Here is a 15,283-nt window from a genome sequence, read left to right as displayed (position 1 = left end):
TAGTACTCCGTAAATTTATTTTCAATTATTTTAATGTTTCCAAGTATTATACTCCTTCCGTCTCTTATTTAGAGTTCATTATTTCATTTTGGGTTGTCCCTTAACAAGAGTCCATTCCGTAAAGTTAGTGGGTAAAAATTAGTGCATTGTCTATTTTGTTCCTAAAAGTATATTCCATTTTGAAAAAGTTAGTGAGTAAAAGTGTAAAGATGATGGGTAAGTAGAGAAAGTGGAGGAAAAAGTTGATGTGAAAGGTATAATGATGATGTCTTTTTAATAAATTGGAGTTACGAAACAAGACACTTAAAAATGAACGGAGGGGCATGTGTGCATGAAGTATGAAACGAAATGGAAGAAGAAGTAGCCATCACCCGAGAAACACTAGATAATTCCTCCTGGTTGCAAGTGTGCATGAAGTATGGAATAATTTTTCAAACGGCATGGAGGGAATCAGGAAACGTGGGTTTTCTGCGCATTGTTGGGATAAAACGGTTGCCCTGTGGCACAAGGAAAAACATATTAAATGAGTTGTAAACACCATTTTAACTTGTAAAGATAATTAATTGCATTGGTAAATGAGTTTCAATAATGGTTGCTTAGCTTCAAATCAAATTTTGCTCAATAATAGAGTACATTATAAGCGTTACTTGAAAGCTCAATAATGGAGTATTTTCAAAGTTACTCAATTATAGGGTAAGTTTCGGTGGAAAAGTTGGCTTGTCAATTATTTCCACAGTTGTACAGTTGTATTGTAATAATTTCTTTTCCTGTAGAGTCCTCTATTAATAAATGAGTTTTCCAACTACTTGTATTAAATGTAGTTGTATCAATTGGTGATAGTGACAAATCTACCCCTGTTTTTTGTTTCAAAAATTAAACTCAAGGTTTTATGTTTGCTATATATTCACATATCCACATAATAAATGAATGAAATTTTCTTGGATAAATAAGAACGGGATAGTATTGGTGGGCATTTGTTTTTAACAATTTGTTCTTTAATGGGTTTGTTTTTTTATTGAGCTCCTTACTTGTTTGGCCTATTTTGGCCAAATGATCTGGATGGATTACTTTTTTTTGTCCTTGTTCAATTTTTTTCCGTAGTGTAAGTTTTGCATCAATTTTTTTGTGAATTATTACTTTGTTATGATGAGAGGAATCTATAAAGTAAAACATTAACATCAAAACCCGATCTTTTTTTTAATAAAGACGAAAATAAGCTGCTCATTGGCTTGTTTTTATTTTTATTAAAAAAAAAGAGTTTCGATAGTAATTTTAGAGTTTTTAGATTTCTCTTGTCAAGATGACATAATAATCCACAAAAAATTAAACAAAAAAACTAAAAAATGCCAAAAAAAAAATTGAATAAGAACAAAAAAAAATCCATTTTGTAAGGTTGAGGAGGATGATAAGGGGTAGCGCTCATCTCTCTCTCTCTCTCTCTCTCTCTCTCTCTCTCTCTCTCTCTCTGAAAATATCCTATTCTCTAATTATAGATTGCTTGTTTTTGTTTTTCTCTATTTTATTTTAGTTTATCTTCCTTTAAAAAATTAGAACTGAACAAATTATATGAGTATAGGGGTACTACTAGAAACTACTCCTAATTTCAATCACATGCATTTAAGGTTGTTTATTATCCCAAACTAATATTGTTGTTGATTAAACCATTAGTGTCGAGTGTAGTAAATACAAGATTGATCATTAGCATTACTCATGAGAAGACAATCAATACAAAGCATATTAGGATAAGCACATCATTTATGGTTACTAAACTAATACACTAAACTTATGCCCTAGGGGCGCTTGTTAGCGGGAACGTATTCTGGTGATAAATATTTTGATTTTAGATGGATTTAATGAATATTTTGATTTTATACATTTGTTGGGCAAAAGAAAAACTAAAATAATAAAAGTTAAGAAAAAGAGTTGTCTTGTATATTTTTCACAATAAAAGAGCTTAGCCGCCAACTTATTACGTAGAGCAATTGGAGAATTGAGAAACATAAATATTATAGATATGATACATGTAATGGATTCTAATGCCTTAGTATTTTTATCATCACTTTAAGTACTTTTAATCTTGCAAACTTATTTTTCTCAACCCAAACAAAATATTGTTGAACTAGATTAGAAACTTGAATTTTAGATTATTAGAGTTGTTCAACTGCGTTTCATCCATAATAATCCATTGGGTTCGACCTCGCACTTGCTAAACTATACTATAGTACGATTCGTGCACTTGCGAATAGATTAAAGTTTTCACAACAATATGCCCGAGGTGCATATGCTACAAACGAGTCAAGTTTAGATCTAAAACCTTTGATGAAGCAACCATTGCTGCAGCACCGAAACTGTACTGTCCTGGAGTGTATAGAGGTTACCATGCTTTTGGCCCTTTATCAGTACCAATACACACTTCGAGACTTCAAAACTCCACATTCACCGAGAAATTTGCAACCATGAGAATCAAAAGTACCCCGAAAGATAAGATTTTTCTTCAAATTCAGAACATGTCGAATCTCAGATAAAGTCCTAACAATACTGTCATGCATCCTAAGCTGAATCGTTTCAAAACCAACAATCTTACGGGCCATGTTATAGCTCATCAAAACTGTACCACAATTGACCGCCTCAGAAGTTGAAAACCACTCCCTATGCGAACACATATGGTGTGAACATCTAGAATCCAGAATCCACTTGATATTAGAGCGAGAATCACCTGTTGTAACTGATAACACAATATCTTACTCATTTGAACTTTCAACAATTCCAGCAATTACTTTACCCTCTTTCTGGTTTTTTTTTTTCTTCTTCTCCTTGAGTTTTTTCCACAATTGACCTTGTTTTCATTGGGTGGTTTGATTGTTTGAGAAGCTTGACTAAAGACCTTCTATTCTATTAGGAGAATGAAGTCACAATGCTGCTCCAATTGCCAATTTTTCAGGTGTCCAATTCTCCAAATGGCCATTATTTAGTTGCCTGGTCTACAGATTGCTTTTACTTCGTCTATGTTAAATTGTTATTCAATTATAACCATTTTGTCTTTTGTTTCCTTCCCCTCTTCTAGATGGATTTGATACTTTCGTGTATAGATTCAGCTAGCAATATGTAGCCATCTGGCCTAGGCTTTGTCAATTTTCTTTTGTTCTTCTTTTCTTTTTCTTTTTCCTCCTGGAATATGCCCCTTATAGGTTGTACATTCAGTTAGTCTCTTTTCTATTTCAAGTTGATTTACCTTGGCTGGTACATCGGTGTTGGTGGCATTGCAAGCAAATAGTGCAAATGAGTGTATGTTGCGCGGTGTATTCTATCCTAGCAGGTTGTTGGTTCTTTGCTAGTTCTGTACTGCCATTTGTGATCAAATTTTCAGACAGTGTGCTGCTATCACTACTATATAGCAGGTATATATCTTAATCTCATAGGCTCAAGTAGTGTGGTCTTAAATAATGTTCTGATTGTGCTGGCTACATTGAAGGCAGTTTACCCCATTTGGGGGTAACTGTTATTATATTCTTTCAGTTGTAGTACATAAAGGTGTTGCCCGTGACCTGAGTGATTGTATCCCTTTTCTTTTGAGAGGAGATAATATCTAGTGGGGGCATTTTGTGAGGTTAGCGGAGGGAGTTGGTAGAACCTTTATTTCTAGGGTGAAAAATAGAAAGGACGGTTAGATCTCGAGGGTGTTTTGTAGGTGGGATCTTTAATACCAACTCAAGACATGTTGCTCGTTTTTTTGTTCCATTAGATTGGTTGAAAGGATATAATTTGGCATGGTATTTATTATTCCTGGTGGTATTGCCTTGGTTCTTACATGTTTGGCGAAGCTACTACCTAAAGGTTTTGCTATTCAGTAATAACATGCATATGGGCATGTTATTGTCATATATGCAGTTCGGTATTGGTGTCCTTTGATTACTCTTTGCTGTTGGCAATTGCCTCACGCATTTGTTCCCCTAGGGATGTGGTTGAGGTGTGACAAATTGATGTACCCCTAGAGATGCCCTGAATTTCCAGTGTTCGTCTGTTTAAGGGCTGACCTCATTATTATCCTTATTGCCTATCTTTTGGGGATGTCCCTTAGATTCATTCGTTTTCCTCATCTTGGCTTTCCACAGTTGACCTTGTTTTCATTAGGTGGCTTGGTTGTTTGAGAAGCTTGACTGAAGACCTTCTATTCTATTAGGAGCAAGAAATCACAATGCTGTTTATTGCCTCCTTAATTGACCCAAATCAAGTGGCCAGTTAGTATGCTAAATGTGTGAATCTCCGATTGCCAATTTTCCAGGTGTCCAATTCTCCAAATGGCCATTATTTAGTTGCATGGTCTACATATTGTTTTTACCTTGTGATCTTAGTCTATGTTAAATTGTTATTCAGTTGTAACCATTTTGTCGTTTGTTTCCTTCCCCTCTTCTAGATGGGTTTGAAACTTTCGTTTATAGGTTCAACTCGTAATATGTAGCCATTTGGCCTAGGCTTTGTTAATTTTCTTTTGTTCTTTTCTTTTCCTCTTGTGATATGTCCCTTGTAGCTTGTATATTCGTTCAGCTTCTTTTCTATTTCAAGCTGATTTACCCAACAAAAAAATAAGAAAAAAAAATAAGACTGAAACTGCTGCTTTGCCTATCGAACTTCGCAATCTCAAATCAAGCCACCAATCCATAACTACAACCAAAAACGAAACCCTAGTTTTGCAACTTGAAGCTCTGATACCAGTTTGTTATAACAAACATTATGAGTGCAAGCTTAGAACGAGAAAAGAAAACAAACAAGAAATCACACAAGACACAAGATATAACAGGCGATGAGAGAGAGGATTCACTATCAAACGTGGAGAAGAAATAAAAGAGCCAGGTGTAATCCGTAACTCTAAAAAGACCACAATATGAGAGGAGAAATAAGGGATTATTTATTTCCCTAAAAGTCCCCCAAATCCTTTATTTATAATAGGGTACAAAAAACCGGAACAAAATAGTTAACCAATGTGGGACAAAATAACTGAAGGCATTCCCAACAATAACTGCCACATAAACCTCCAAAGACCAGAAGATAGAAGAGATAAGAAAAGAATGCTAGGGGTTTTCCGTCTAGCTTCTTTAAATGAAGCAATCCTTTCACAAATTCCATAAACGTTACCAATCAAGTAGAACTCTGTAGGCTTCATGAACAAGAAATATAGTGCTCATGAATGTCGCAGCGTGGCCCTATCAAAAGAAGTTTTCCACAGAACACAAATGATCAGAAAAATACAAGAAGCGAGAATAAAAAACCAAACTGTTGTCCTGAGAAGTAACAAAACAAAAAATGGATTAATGTACACGTAAAAATCATTTAGAACCCCAAATTGACACCTGCTTACGAGAGGGAAACGAGTACATCAAATTCCTTCCTAGACGAGTAGACAACTAGACATGACCAACAAAGTCCGACTCCTGAGGACCCGCACAAGATGAGACCAAATAGGTTCGGCAACAGGGATCGGGAAGGGCTCTTTCAAAACAGGAGTGAGCCATAGCCTGATTCCAACCCCACCAAGAACATAGTTACAAAAAGCCAGTGGCCTACTATTAATTGCAACATGAATATCCTCAAAACAAAGCATTGAACCTTTTTCATTATGTTGACAATAAGTTCAAAAACCTTGTTTTTAAAAAACCAACATATAGACAAAAAACTGCATGATTAGCAAAGAAACAAAAGGACTCTTCTTATGCAGCAGTGAAGGAAATCCTAAACTAAGCTAGATCAGCAAAGAAGCTCCATGTCTTTCTGGTCAGCCACTTCCCATGCACTGAGACTGTGCATTACCTTGAATTATGTCCAAAGAGAGAGCAGAATCAGCTAAGATACAGAATAAGGACTGTGTGATCAACACATGAGATCCTTCGATTAGGAGTTGGACATCGTAGCAGCTAGACGGATTCTGGCTCCCCCACAGATTTCTTGTATTCTGGCTTGAGCTCGTAAGTACCTTGATGAATGCCCTTGTTGTTGTAAACACAAAGATCTTTGAGCAAATCTTTCAGAAATTGCTGCAAAGAAACCAAGTGAGAGCATAAATTTTTGATTGTTTAGATATCAGATCAAAACACACAGCTGCATAATAATGGATTTTTCATTCTATAACTATGATACTTTGACGATAAAGACCAGGGTGATTTCTGGATTTCTCGCTATCCTCTGAATTAACTTACAAATTTTATTCACTACCTGGAGGTTTTGTTATCTTTAGATTTGTATAGGAATTGATTTGAGGGAAAGAAAAGTTAAGAAAATAATGAAATGAATGAAGAATAAATATCCCTATTAGTTTGCATTCCCATGGTAAACCCCTCCACAAATCCATGACCTAAAAATAGCAAGAATTGGAAAAGGGAAACATCATTCAGATTGAAAGATGTTGTACTTAAAGAAAACCATCAAATCACACCCAAAAAAAATACCAAAACTAGTTTCATTTTGTCAAGGTCTTTAAAAGTCTTAAAAAAACGTAATTGTTGGAGTTTGTCTCACATCGGTTAATTATTTCATCCACAAACTAGTATATGGGTGGCCTCTCCACTCATTGCCAACTGATTTTCAGTTGGATGCTTTAACATGGTATCAGAGTTAGGGTTTCAAAATTTTTTTTTTCCTTTGTTTGTGCCTTAAGTGCATCGTTATTTGTTGGGATCCATGTGTTATGGATTGTTTGTTGACCTCTCCACGTGCAAGCAGGGGGTCGCACGTGCGCGGAGTGTTAGAGTTTGTCTCACATCAGTTAATTATCTTCTCCAAGAACTAGTATATGAGCCTGGGGCGGCCTCTTTACTCATTGCCAATTGATTTTGAGTTGGATGCTTTAAGTAATGGTATTGTTATCTTTATGCATCCTACATCAGCAATTATTCTTACTACAAGATGCCATTCCCAAGGTAATATACACCAGCATATTAACTTTTCGATTGTAACTAGAAGTACTGGGATGTGTCTAAGATATATGGGGTTCAAGTTCTGATACCAATAGCGTATTGTGCTGTAAATCTTGGCAGACTTATAGACGACATTGGAAGAATGCAATTGTGATTAGAGAAGTGAAACTCCATGAGTAATCCAGGGAAGAAAAGAGCCAAAAAAATCCAAAAAATCAAGTAACATACTTCAGGTTGGTCTGTCTCATGAAGCAGTTGTTTCAAGGTCCAGTTTGGTTGCCTCTCAAAAAGCTTAAACATAATCTCTTCCATCTCTCCACGGTCCCTTCTGGTTCTTTTCATGTCTGACCCCTTTGCTGGTACTTTCTTTTTATCCTAGAAGAAAAGAGAAGACACCGTAAGGATAGATGGTAAGAATTTAGATATTCACCCTATATGCATACAAGAACGAAGAAAAAGAAGGCCAATCTACTCAACCCATGCCGCTGTCCAGTGGGCCAAAAGTATACCCACAGGGCCACAAGTAAGAAACGAAGGAATCATGAAAAGATTGCCAAAATTTTTAAAAGGATAACTTGGAATAAGTACACTGGGTCCAGAGGCCTTCAAACCAATCATCCCTGGCAGGGGCAGCATACGTGTTCCATTATCATTGTCAATCACCTGAAAGAGGATTCAAAAAATTAGGACTGGAAGAAGAAACTAGACTCCATATACGTAGTACACAAACCGGAAAAGTTATACAAGGACACCTGTATCTGTCTATTTTTTGTCATATACTTCTTTGTCCTTTCACGGCAAAGTTTCCCGTACTGCTCGATGTTTTCGTTATGAGGTTTCATGTCAAATTTGTGATATATTTTCCCCTCAACAGAAAGTTTTCCTACAACATAGAATAATCGTCATCCATGTGGGACAAGTTAGGCCAACAGTCCTAAGAAAAAAGACAAATATCTCAGAACAACCCAACATTGAGCGCAGTTAAGCAAATTAAAGAAATTGATCCTGTGGATGAATGCATCCATACATTCATTCCTAACCTGATTCTGAATGAATCATCAATAAATCTTCAATCTCAACAATCATGCACACCGGCAAGTAAAAAATCACATACCCAACACAAAAATATGAATGCTATCCATATTCTATGAGTTCACTGCATCTTAGAGTTTGATAAACATCTTGGAGAAACTAGAAGATCTTGGGAGAAATAATCAACGTTTTGGTTCAGCACACTGCATTAGGGATAAATGGATATGCCCACAAGCACAATCTTTCTCATATCAATTTAAAAATCACCAAAGCTTCAATCTAAGAGGTATGGAACCCATACACAAAAAGAGAACTTGCATTAGTAAGTTGTACAGTCAAGTAGACAAGTACTGAGTCTACTGATATGAGAGTTCTATTTTTCTCCAGCCAAATGAAAACGGCAGTCAATATTTGGCAGAAGTAGCAGACATCAACTTTAAATCTAGGGACTATCAGGTTGAGTGGCTTTTCCGAAAAGTTTTTCTGGACATTCATGTCAATATATTGAGTGAGCTATTTGGTACATTTCTATTGTCTCATTGCTTCTGAAGTTAGGTAAATAATCGTAAGTGCACACAGATGATGTGCAAATGGAGGCACCCTCTTTTAGATTCTTTATCATATCAATTCAAAAACATGCATACAATACAAATGTTGAAAAAAACACTCTCTCTAGAGCCCATTATTTTACAAGTCTGTTTACTTTTCCAGGGGATCCCGTTGCTGCCACTACCAAAACTTCAAGAGTCTCCTTTAAAGTCCACTGGTAAATACAGTTCTTAGTATTCTAACCAAACCAAACTGAGTCTTGTGTCCTAATCAATTGGGGTCGGCTACATGAATCCTATTTTTCCCTTGAGGCAGGGCTATCTGTTCACTTCGATTTAGTAAGACCAAATCCCTCCGTATCACGGCATCCAAAGTTTGTTTAGGTCTTCCTCTTCCCCTAGCCCTACTATCCACTACTACAATGTCACTCTTCATAACTACTGCGTCTGCAATTCTATTGTACATATGTCCAAACCACCTTAATATATTTTCTCCCAACTTACCCTGTATAGGTACAACCGTACAACTCCTACCATCTCCCAAATAGTTTCGTTTCTAATTCTATCTCTCCTAGTCTTACCACACATCCATCTCAACATCCTAATTTCAGCAATACTAATCTTATTCACTTGTTGCTTCGAGATAGGTCAAAACTCCGCCCGTAAAGCATCGCTGGTCATATTTGTAAACATGCACATTCATCAGGGATCTGTGAAAGAAACACATCCTAACTAGTTGAGGCCAAATGTAAATTCCAATATGGACTTTATCAATGAAAAAAGGGAGAAAACGATTGTAGGCTGTCATCTAGAATTTCAACAAGCAGCAAAAACACTTGTATTACACAAATCATCATGCTCTAAAGAAGAAGACCCTTGCAGAGGAAGAAACCTAGACCCTCTTGGATGACCTAGACACTCTGTCCAATTTCATGCTTTAAAAGCACACATCAATTTTTTAACACGGACAATTTTCAAATTTACCCATGAATTGTGAAGGGTTTTCCCCAAATATTTTTGGGGTTGATTCTAACATCTGGATAGACAGATAATTATTGGAATTCAAAAGCTAGTTATCAACAAGTAGCAATATCATGAAGTAGCAGAACAATTCTCAGGCAAGGTTTTTTTTTTTTTTTTTATCTGCATTCTCAGGCAAGAATGTTAAGCCATAAAACATCCCATCTCGAATTCCACAACGAAAAAATCATTTAAACAGAGGCAGAGATATAATAATGCAAAAAAGGGAATTCATCAGCAGCTCATAAGTGAAAACTTGACCACCCAAATGAAAATATCTGTATCATTTATGTCACCAAAGAAGGCAACAGAATTGTGTACTCACCTTGGGATGACTCAGAAAACACGGACATTGGGACGAAATCTGTAGACATATCCATAGAGTAACATTTGGGTAAATTTCCAGATTCAGTGGCCGCCAGTTCCATCGTGAACTGATCATCATGTAAACAATGCATGAAAATCGGACAAATAAAATATTGATAGCAAAGAGGACAGATATGCAAAGAAAAAACTCCAATCCACCTCACTGACCTGTTAAGATTGACAAATGAAAAATTGTTGGGCCCAATCCCATTTACTAAGAGCTTAAGTGTTGAAGACAATTATTGATCTAACATGTTATCAATTAAGAGTATCAAGTACGTGATGCAAAGATAGCATGTTGCATGTGAAGGAGGTTGTGAATGAAGTCCCACATTGCTTAAGTACAAAAGTGAGGTCTAGTATATAAGCAGGCGGGCATCCTCGCTTCAATAGGTAGTTTTTGGAATCAAGTTCCACCAAAGACCATGTAGCACTTTGGTCATGCCACACTCTCTCTTTCTCTCGGTTGCCTCTACCATCACCTCGCCCACCTTTGATCTCTTAGTATCTTAGTGTTCTCCATATGTACTAAAGGACTCTACAAACACCATTCTTTGAACCTTCAACCATTTGCATAGTTTAAGAAACTATTGGTTAAATCATGAACAGACAATAAATGCCCTTAATATTCAAATTACAACAAAACAATTTCATTTAAAAACTAGTTCTCCATGTTTGTACAACGAAGTTGAATGATTTGAGAAGTCTAAAGTGGATTGACTAGAGTCAAGCCAACAACAAAACCAAAACTATCTTATCAGATACAATAGCTTTGAAAGTCTTCTATTACCTTGAAAAATCCTTAATTCCCAAACTCCTAGCACGTCTAAAATGGTCCATATTCCCATTTTTAATTCTGGATCATGGATGCAATACACCTTCACAAACAATTCATGAGACTAATACTTCCTTCAAGACAGAATGAAGCCCATAGGATTGTTGTTGCTCTAGTTCATGTATGGTGACAGAGGACAAAATGGTCAATCAACATCAAATGAATGCAATATTTCATGTCCTAACTTCCATGCTGATCTAAGATTCACAGTGGATCTAAATTTTTTGAGTATCAGCGACTCAACATCAATGTATATTCACCAACCCAAGCCAATGAAAGATCCAACATCAGCCAGCCACCCAGTCAGCCTATGCATAGCATAGGTGGATAGTTGTGCTAAAATGACCGTCAATTCTTCACACAATCGCTTTCTACAATTTTCTTGAAGAAACTTTCTAAGAAATCAATCAACCCAGCAAATGGAAAAAAGGACGAGGGACGTTGAGAGCCAGAAATATCGTCTTTAAAAACTAAATCCTTCCAAGAAAGAACAGAGAAGGTGTTCTTTTGTAGGACAAAGTTGGGTACCTAACCCTCACAAACTCCAGAATCTGATCCACAGAAATCCATTTAAGGGTTCACTGTTCAGTCTCCTTGCCTTCTTTTTCTACTTTTTTTCTCTTTTCCTGAAAATTGAATTACAACAAGGACGAAGATTTCTCTGACTTCATTCCTTCAACATACAGAGGAACGCCCAACAGGAGATGATTCCTACAGTAGGTGTCTGCTTAATTTTAATAAGTAGTACACATACTTCCAATCTATGTAGCTAACTTCACCAATGACATCTGGAATCTTGCCAGATTTGCCATCTTTAATCACGGGTCTAACTAATAATGAATAACCGAGAAGTCTCAGAATTGCCATTCCTTCAAAAAAAAACGGCCACAAAGCATCCTAAAAGGATGCCCATTTTTACAAGCGGTATATCTACTCCTGTACTTCAAGCACTAATATGTTTTATTTTAAAGAAAGAAACTTTAATCTGGTTCTGGCCCCCCAATATTTTTTTTTTGCTTTTTGGAGTTGTGCACACAAAGAAATGTAAAAGAAGCACAGAACAACCATCTGTTGGTATTTTTTGTTCATGTGGGTCAAAATATTTTTGGGTTAGATGGAAATGGCCTTGGGATGACGTGGCTCATATTTGGTAAATGCTCACCCATTGCCCAATGGTGGTTTGGATCTTTTCGCTGCATGGGTATTTGCTTGGTTGGGTGCTTTAATAATTGGTGTGGTGGGCATGGCTCGGCAAAGTGGCCCATGGGATGGACACGTCACGCTAAAGACCAGTCAAACCCATGGTCATAAGGGTTGGATGGACCGGCAGTGCACAGTGCTCGTTGTACCTTTTCCGGACCCGTCCTGCAGGGCCAAGTACCCCTGGCAGAGGTAAGAACCAGGGACCAAGGTGTGGGTTAGCCGTTCTCGAATATATCTTTCTATTCGGCAACGTTTCGCCGGACCAATCGGTAACACGAGAGAAGCCCGAATGTAGCCGGGCTATATCGATCAGCAGAATCGTCAACCAACGAGCCACCCCTGCCCCTTGACTTGGAAAGGAAGTCAGGTAGAGTCGGGTAGGTGTGGCAGGTGACATGACAGCGTGAAGCCAACAGGTGGTTGGAAGGTGGCGTGACACTGTTCCCCCTAGTGAACAAACAGAGTGTAGAGCTCGTGATAGGCTTTTGACTGCAGGCCTGACTTAGTGAACCAAGTGGGCACCAATCACCGAGCGCGTGGTATATACGCATGGGTTGGGTTCCAAGTTATCTTTGCCAATAAAAGGAGTACTCTACCTTCAGAAAAAAGTAATGCATTCTCTCTCCAAAACCCTAAACACATCCTAAAGCTTCCATTCCCTCTTTCTAACTTGACCGTCGGAGTGCCTATCCCGGACTCCCCACGATCCGGGTTTGGCAGTAACGCGGGTGCTAAGTGTGCAAGTCTTTACCACGCTCAAGATACACCAACCTAGCCACCATCCAAGAAGGTTCAATCGGAGAAAGCGCTGCACCACAATTGGCATGGTAGCTCTTCGGAATTCTAAAGGGTTCTTGGCAAATGGAATTCTACTTGAATTGGCGTAGGTGGCTGTTGTTCTTTGGCATCCAAGGAGGTTGGGCTGTATATATTTAAAAAGGCAGTGCATGTGTTTCATCTATATCTGCATATGAAAAGAAAAATTAGGAGTGTGTTTGAGAATAGAAAAACAGTGAGGAAAAGGGGTGTGGGAAAAATACCAAGTGGGAGTGCATTTGTATCTCACCATTGTACTCTTCATTGTTATAGTGTATTACTCTCTTTCACCAGTGGAGTAGGCATTGAGGCCGAACCACGTATATTCTCGAGTTCCTTTTCTCTTGTGATATTTCCTTTTTTTGTGTGCGCTATATTGTGGGTGGGAGTGGAGCGAAAATTTCCCAACACTATCTCGCTTACACTCAACTTTGTCCCTAAAATGGGTATGGATACATCCACTCCGGAAAATAAAAGCTTTAATCCTGCCTCATCAATTATGACAGCAGAAAAGACGCTAAGACTAATGCAACCAATTTGATTCCACAATAACCGCTGATTAGGTTTTCTCTACTTTTTCCCCTGTTGATAACAATGGTTAATTCATCCATTAATAACAGCTACGATTCATATTGGTCAGAGACAGAAACTAATCCGTTCCTCTGAGAAGGAAGAATTACACCAAACAAATCTTCGCAATAACCTTTTTTCTTTGGACAGACATAGTATTTAATTGGTATTTTGTTATTGGCTTAAGTACCACAGTCGGTAACTAATGACAGACTATGCCAAATTCCTTCTATCACAAGTTTCGATTTTGGATCATGGGCCTAAAACAACCTAAAAAAGCGGAGAAGCTCTATTTTGAAACACCTTTTGCCTCCAATTTTCAACAATCAGCATAACATTCTGAAAAACCAACTAAATAAGATCACGTAAATAGACATTCAGACCCATAATAGAAAAACAGACATTTCAGTCGAAAACCAAGTGCATGCAAAAAAAGAAGGACGCCCTTGCATAAAACCCTAGAAAAGGAGGGTGAAAGAGTTAGGAAGGGGGTTGTAAGGTTGTACCTGACGAGAAGAGGGGTCGTCAATGGGGAGGAGGGGGTCGATGGAGACTACGACCTTTGCGACGGGGCCAGAGGATATGGAGGAGGAGGAGGAGGCGGCGTCAAAGGGCAATGGAGGAGGGCATTGAAGGGAGCGAGAGACTACGGGAGGGCACTTCATTAGCCACACCGCTCGCTCAGATTTGCTCGTCTCCAGCTGTCCGCTCGAGTACTTGCTCTGTTCGTCCATGGACTCAGAGAGAGAGAGCGAGAGAGAGAGAGAGAGAGAGAAGGGAAACGGTTTTTCGAGATTGTGTCGTGTTGTGTGTAACGAACGAATAGCTGATTGTACATTCTTACTGTTTATATTGTGGGGGCAGGCTGGTGTCCCACGTTCCCACTCCCACATTTCATTTCTTAAATTTTTATTGTTTTCGATAATTGGATGTTTGGGTCAGTTTGTACTCACCTCGACTAAGAGCATCCACAGTGAAATAAGCAAAATAAAAAATTGTTAAAGTTAGCAATGTTGAATCAAAAAAGTGCTTACATTGGAATAACCAAACCTAGCAACCTCTTAACAACTCATCAAATTTTGGCTCTTCAATAATCAAAGCTATCAATATTTTGTCAATAACCAAATTTTATCTCTCAATCAAGTACGCCAACATTACACAAAAACATTATCTCTTCCATTCTCTCTCTCTCTCAACAATGTTTTCAAAAAATAATTTTACAAAACTGTAACTTTTAGATTTTTTTTTTATGTTTTTTTCAAAAACTTTTTTTTTACAAAAAATAAATTTACAAAAAATAAATTTTTCAAAAATTTTAAATAACTATAAGTAAATAAAGTGCGTTTTTCAAAAATCTGTTTTTGAAATTTCAAAACTCTTTTATAGAAAACTTGTTTTTACACAAAATGTGTTTTTAAAAAACTGTATTTATAGTTTTTAAAATTTCAAAAACTATTTGTGTAAATATAATTCTTTCAAAATTTCTCAAAATTTTATTTACAGTTTGTAAGTGAACAAAGTGTGTTTTTTGAAAAACTGTTTCTAACAAACTGTTTTTTTTTCCTTCAAAAACCGCTTTTTCAAAAAATATGCGTGAAATGAAGGGAAAAAGTTTGAAGGGCACATTAGTTTTGATTATGGGCAAAAAATAACCAGTGTGGGATTTAACATTGCTAACTTTAGCAACCTCTAAATGGATAATCAAAATCTGATGTGACATGTTTTGATTATTCACATTTGCTTATTCCACTGCTGATGCTCTAATTACACAGTCCTGAAATTAACGCTTGGACAAACCCTCCGGTGACCAAAGTTTAGAATTTATAATTGATCTAATTTTACACAAAGGTTATGGAGTACTAAATTAACTACACTCCAATGTTTTACCTTGGGAAAGTTACCAATGCAAAGGTATGTGTTGTAAGTTCCAATTTCCCCTTCACAATCCAAGATCTTTTTTTTACAAACTAGATACTATCGGTCCG

General features: G+C 37.2%; 1 protein-coding gene across 4 annotated transcripts; it reads right to left on the bottom strand.

Annotated features, from left to right (window-relative positions):
* Positions 1-4,988: 4,988 nt before the first annotated feature.
* On the bottom strand, positions 4,989-14,123 carry LOC131318748 (uncharacterized). Of its 4 annotated transcripts, none has more exons than XR_009197806.1 (7): positions 13,805-14,123; positions 9,834-9,942; positions 7,661-7,791; positions 7,386-7,571; positions 7,137-7,283; positions 5,806-6,029; positions 4,989-5,201 (listed from the first exon to the last, which is right to left on the bottom strand). XR_009197806.1 is itself a non-coding variant. In XM_058348703.1 (6 exons), the coding sequence occupies exons 1-6, from the start codon at positions 14,030-14,032 to the stop codon at positions 5,910-5,912; spliced, it is 921 nt and encodes a 306-aa protein (XP_058204686.1). In that variant the 5' UTR covers positions 14,033-14,123; the 3' UTR covers positions 5,581-5,909. The 4 variants fall into 4 exon arrangements, 2 of the variants coding, with proteins under 2 accessions (XP_058204686.1, XP_058204687.1); XR_009197805.1 differs by lacking the exon at positions 4,989-5,201 and adding an exon at positions 5,233-5,513; XM_058348703.1 differs by lacking the exon at positions 4,989-5,201 and having other exon boundaries at positions 5,581-6,029.
* Positions 14,124-15,283: the final 1,160 nt, after the last annotated feature.

The sequence above is a fragment of the Rhododendron vialii genome, chromosome 3a (genome assembly GCF_030253575.1).
Source record: "Rhododendron vialii isolate Sample 1 chromosome 3a, ASM3025357v1".
Lineage (NCBI taxonomy): Eukaryota > Viridiplantae > Streptophyta > Magnoliopsida > Ericales > Ericaceae > Rhododendron > Rhododendron vialii.
Note: the sequence above shows the minus strand (reverse complement) of the source record. Positions and strands in the feature narration are given on the sequence as shown.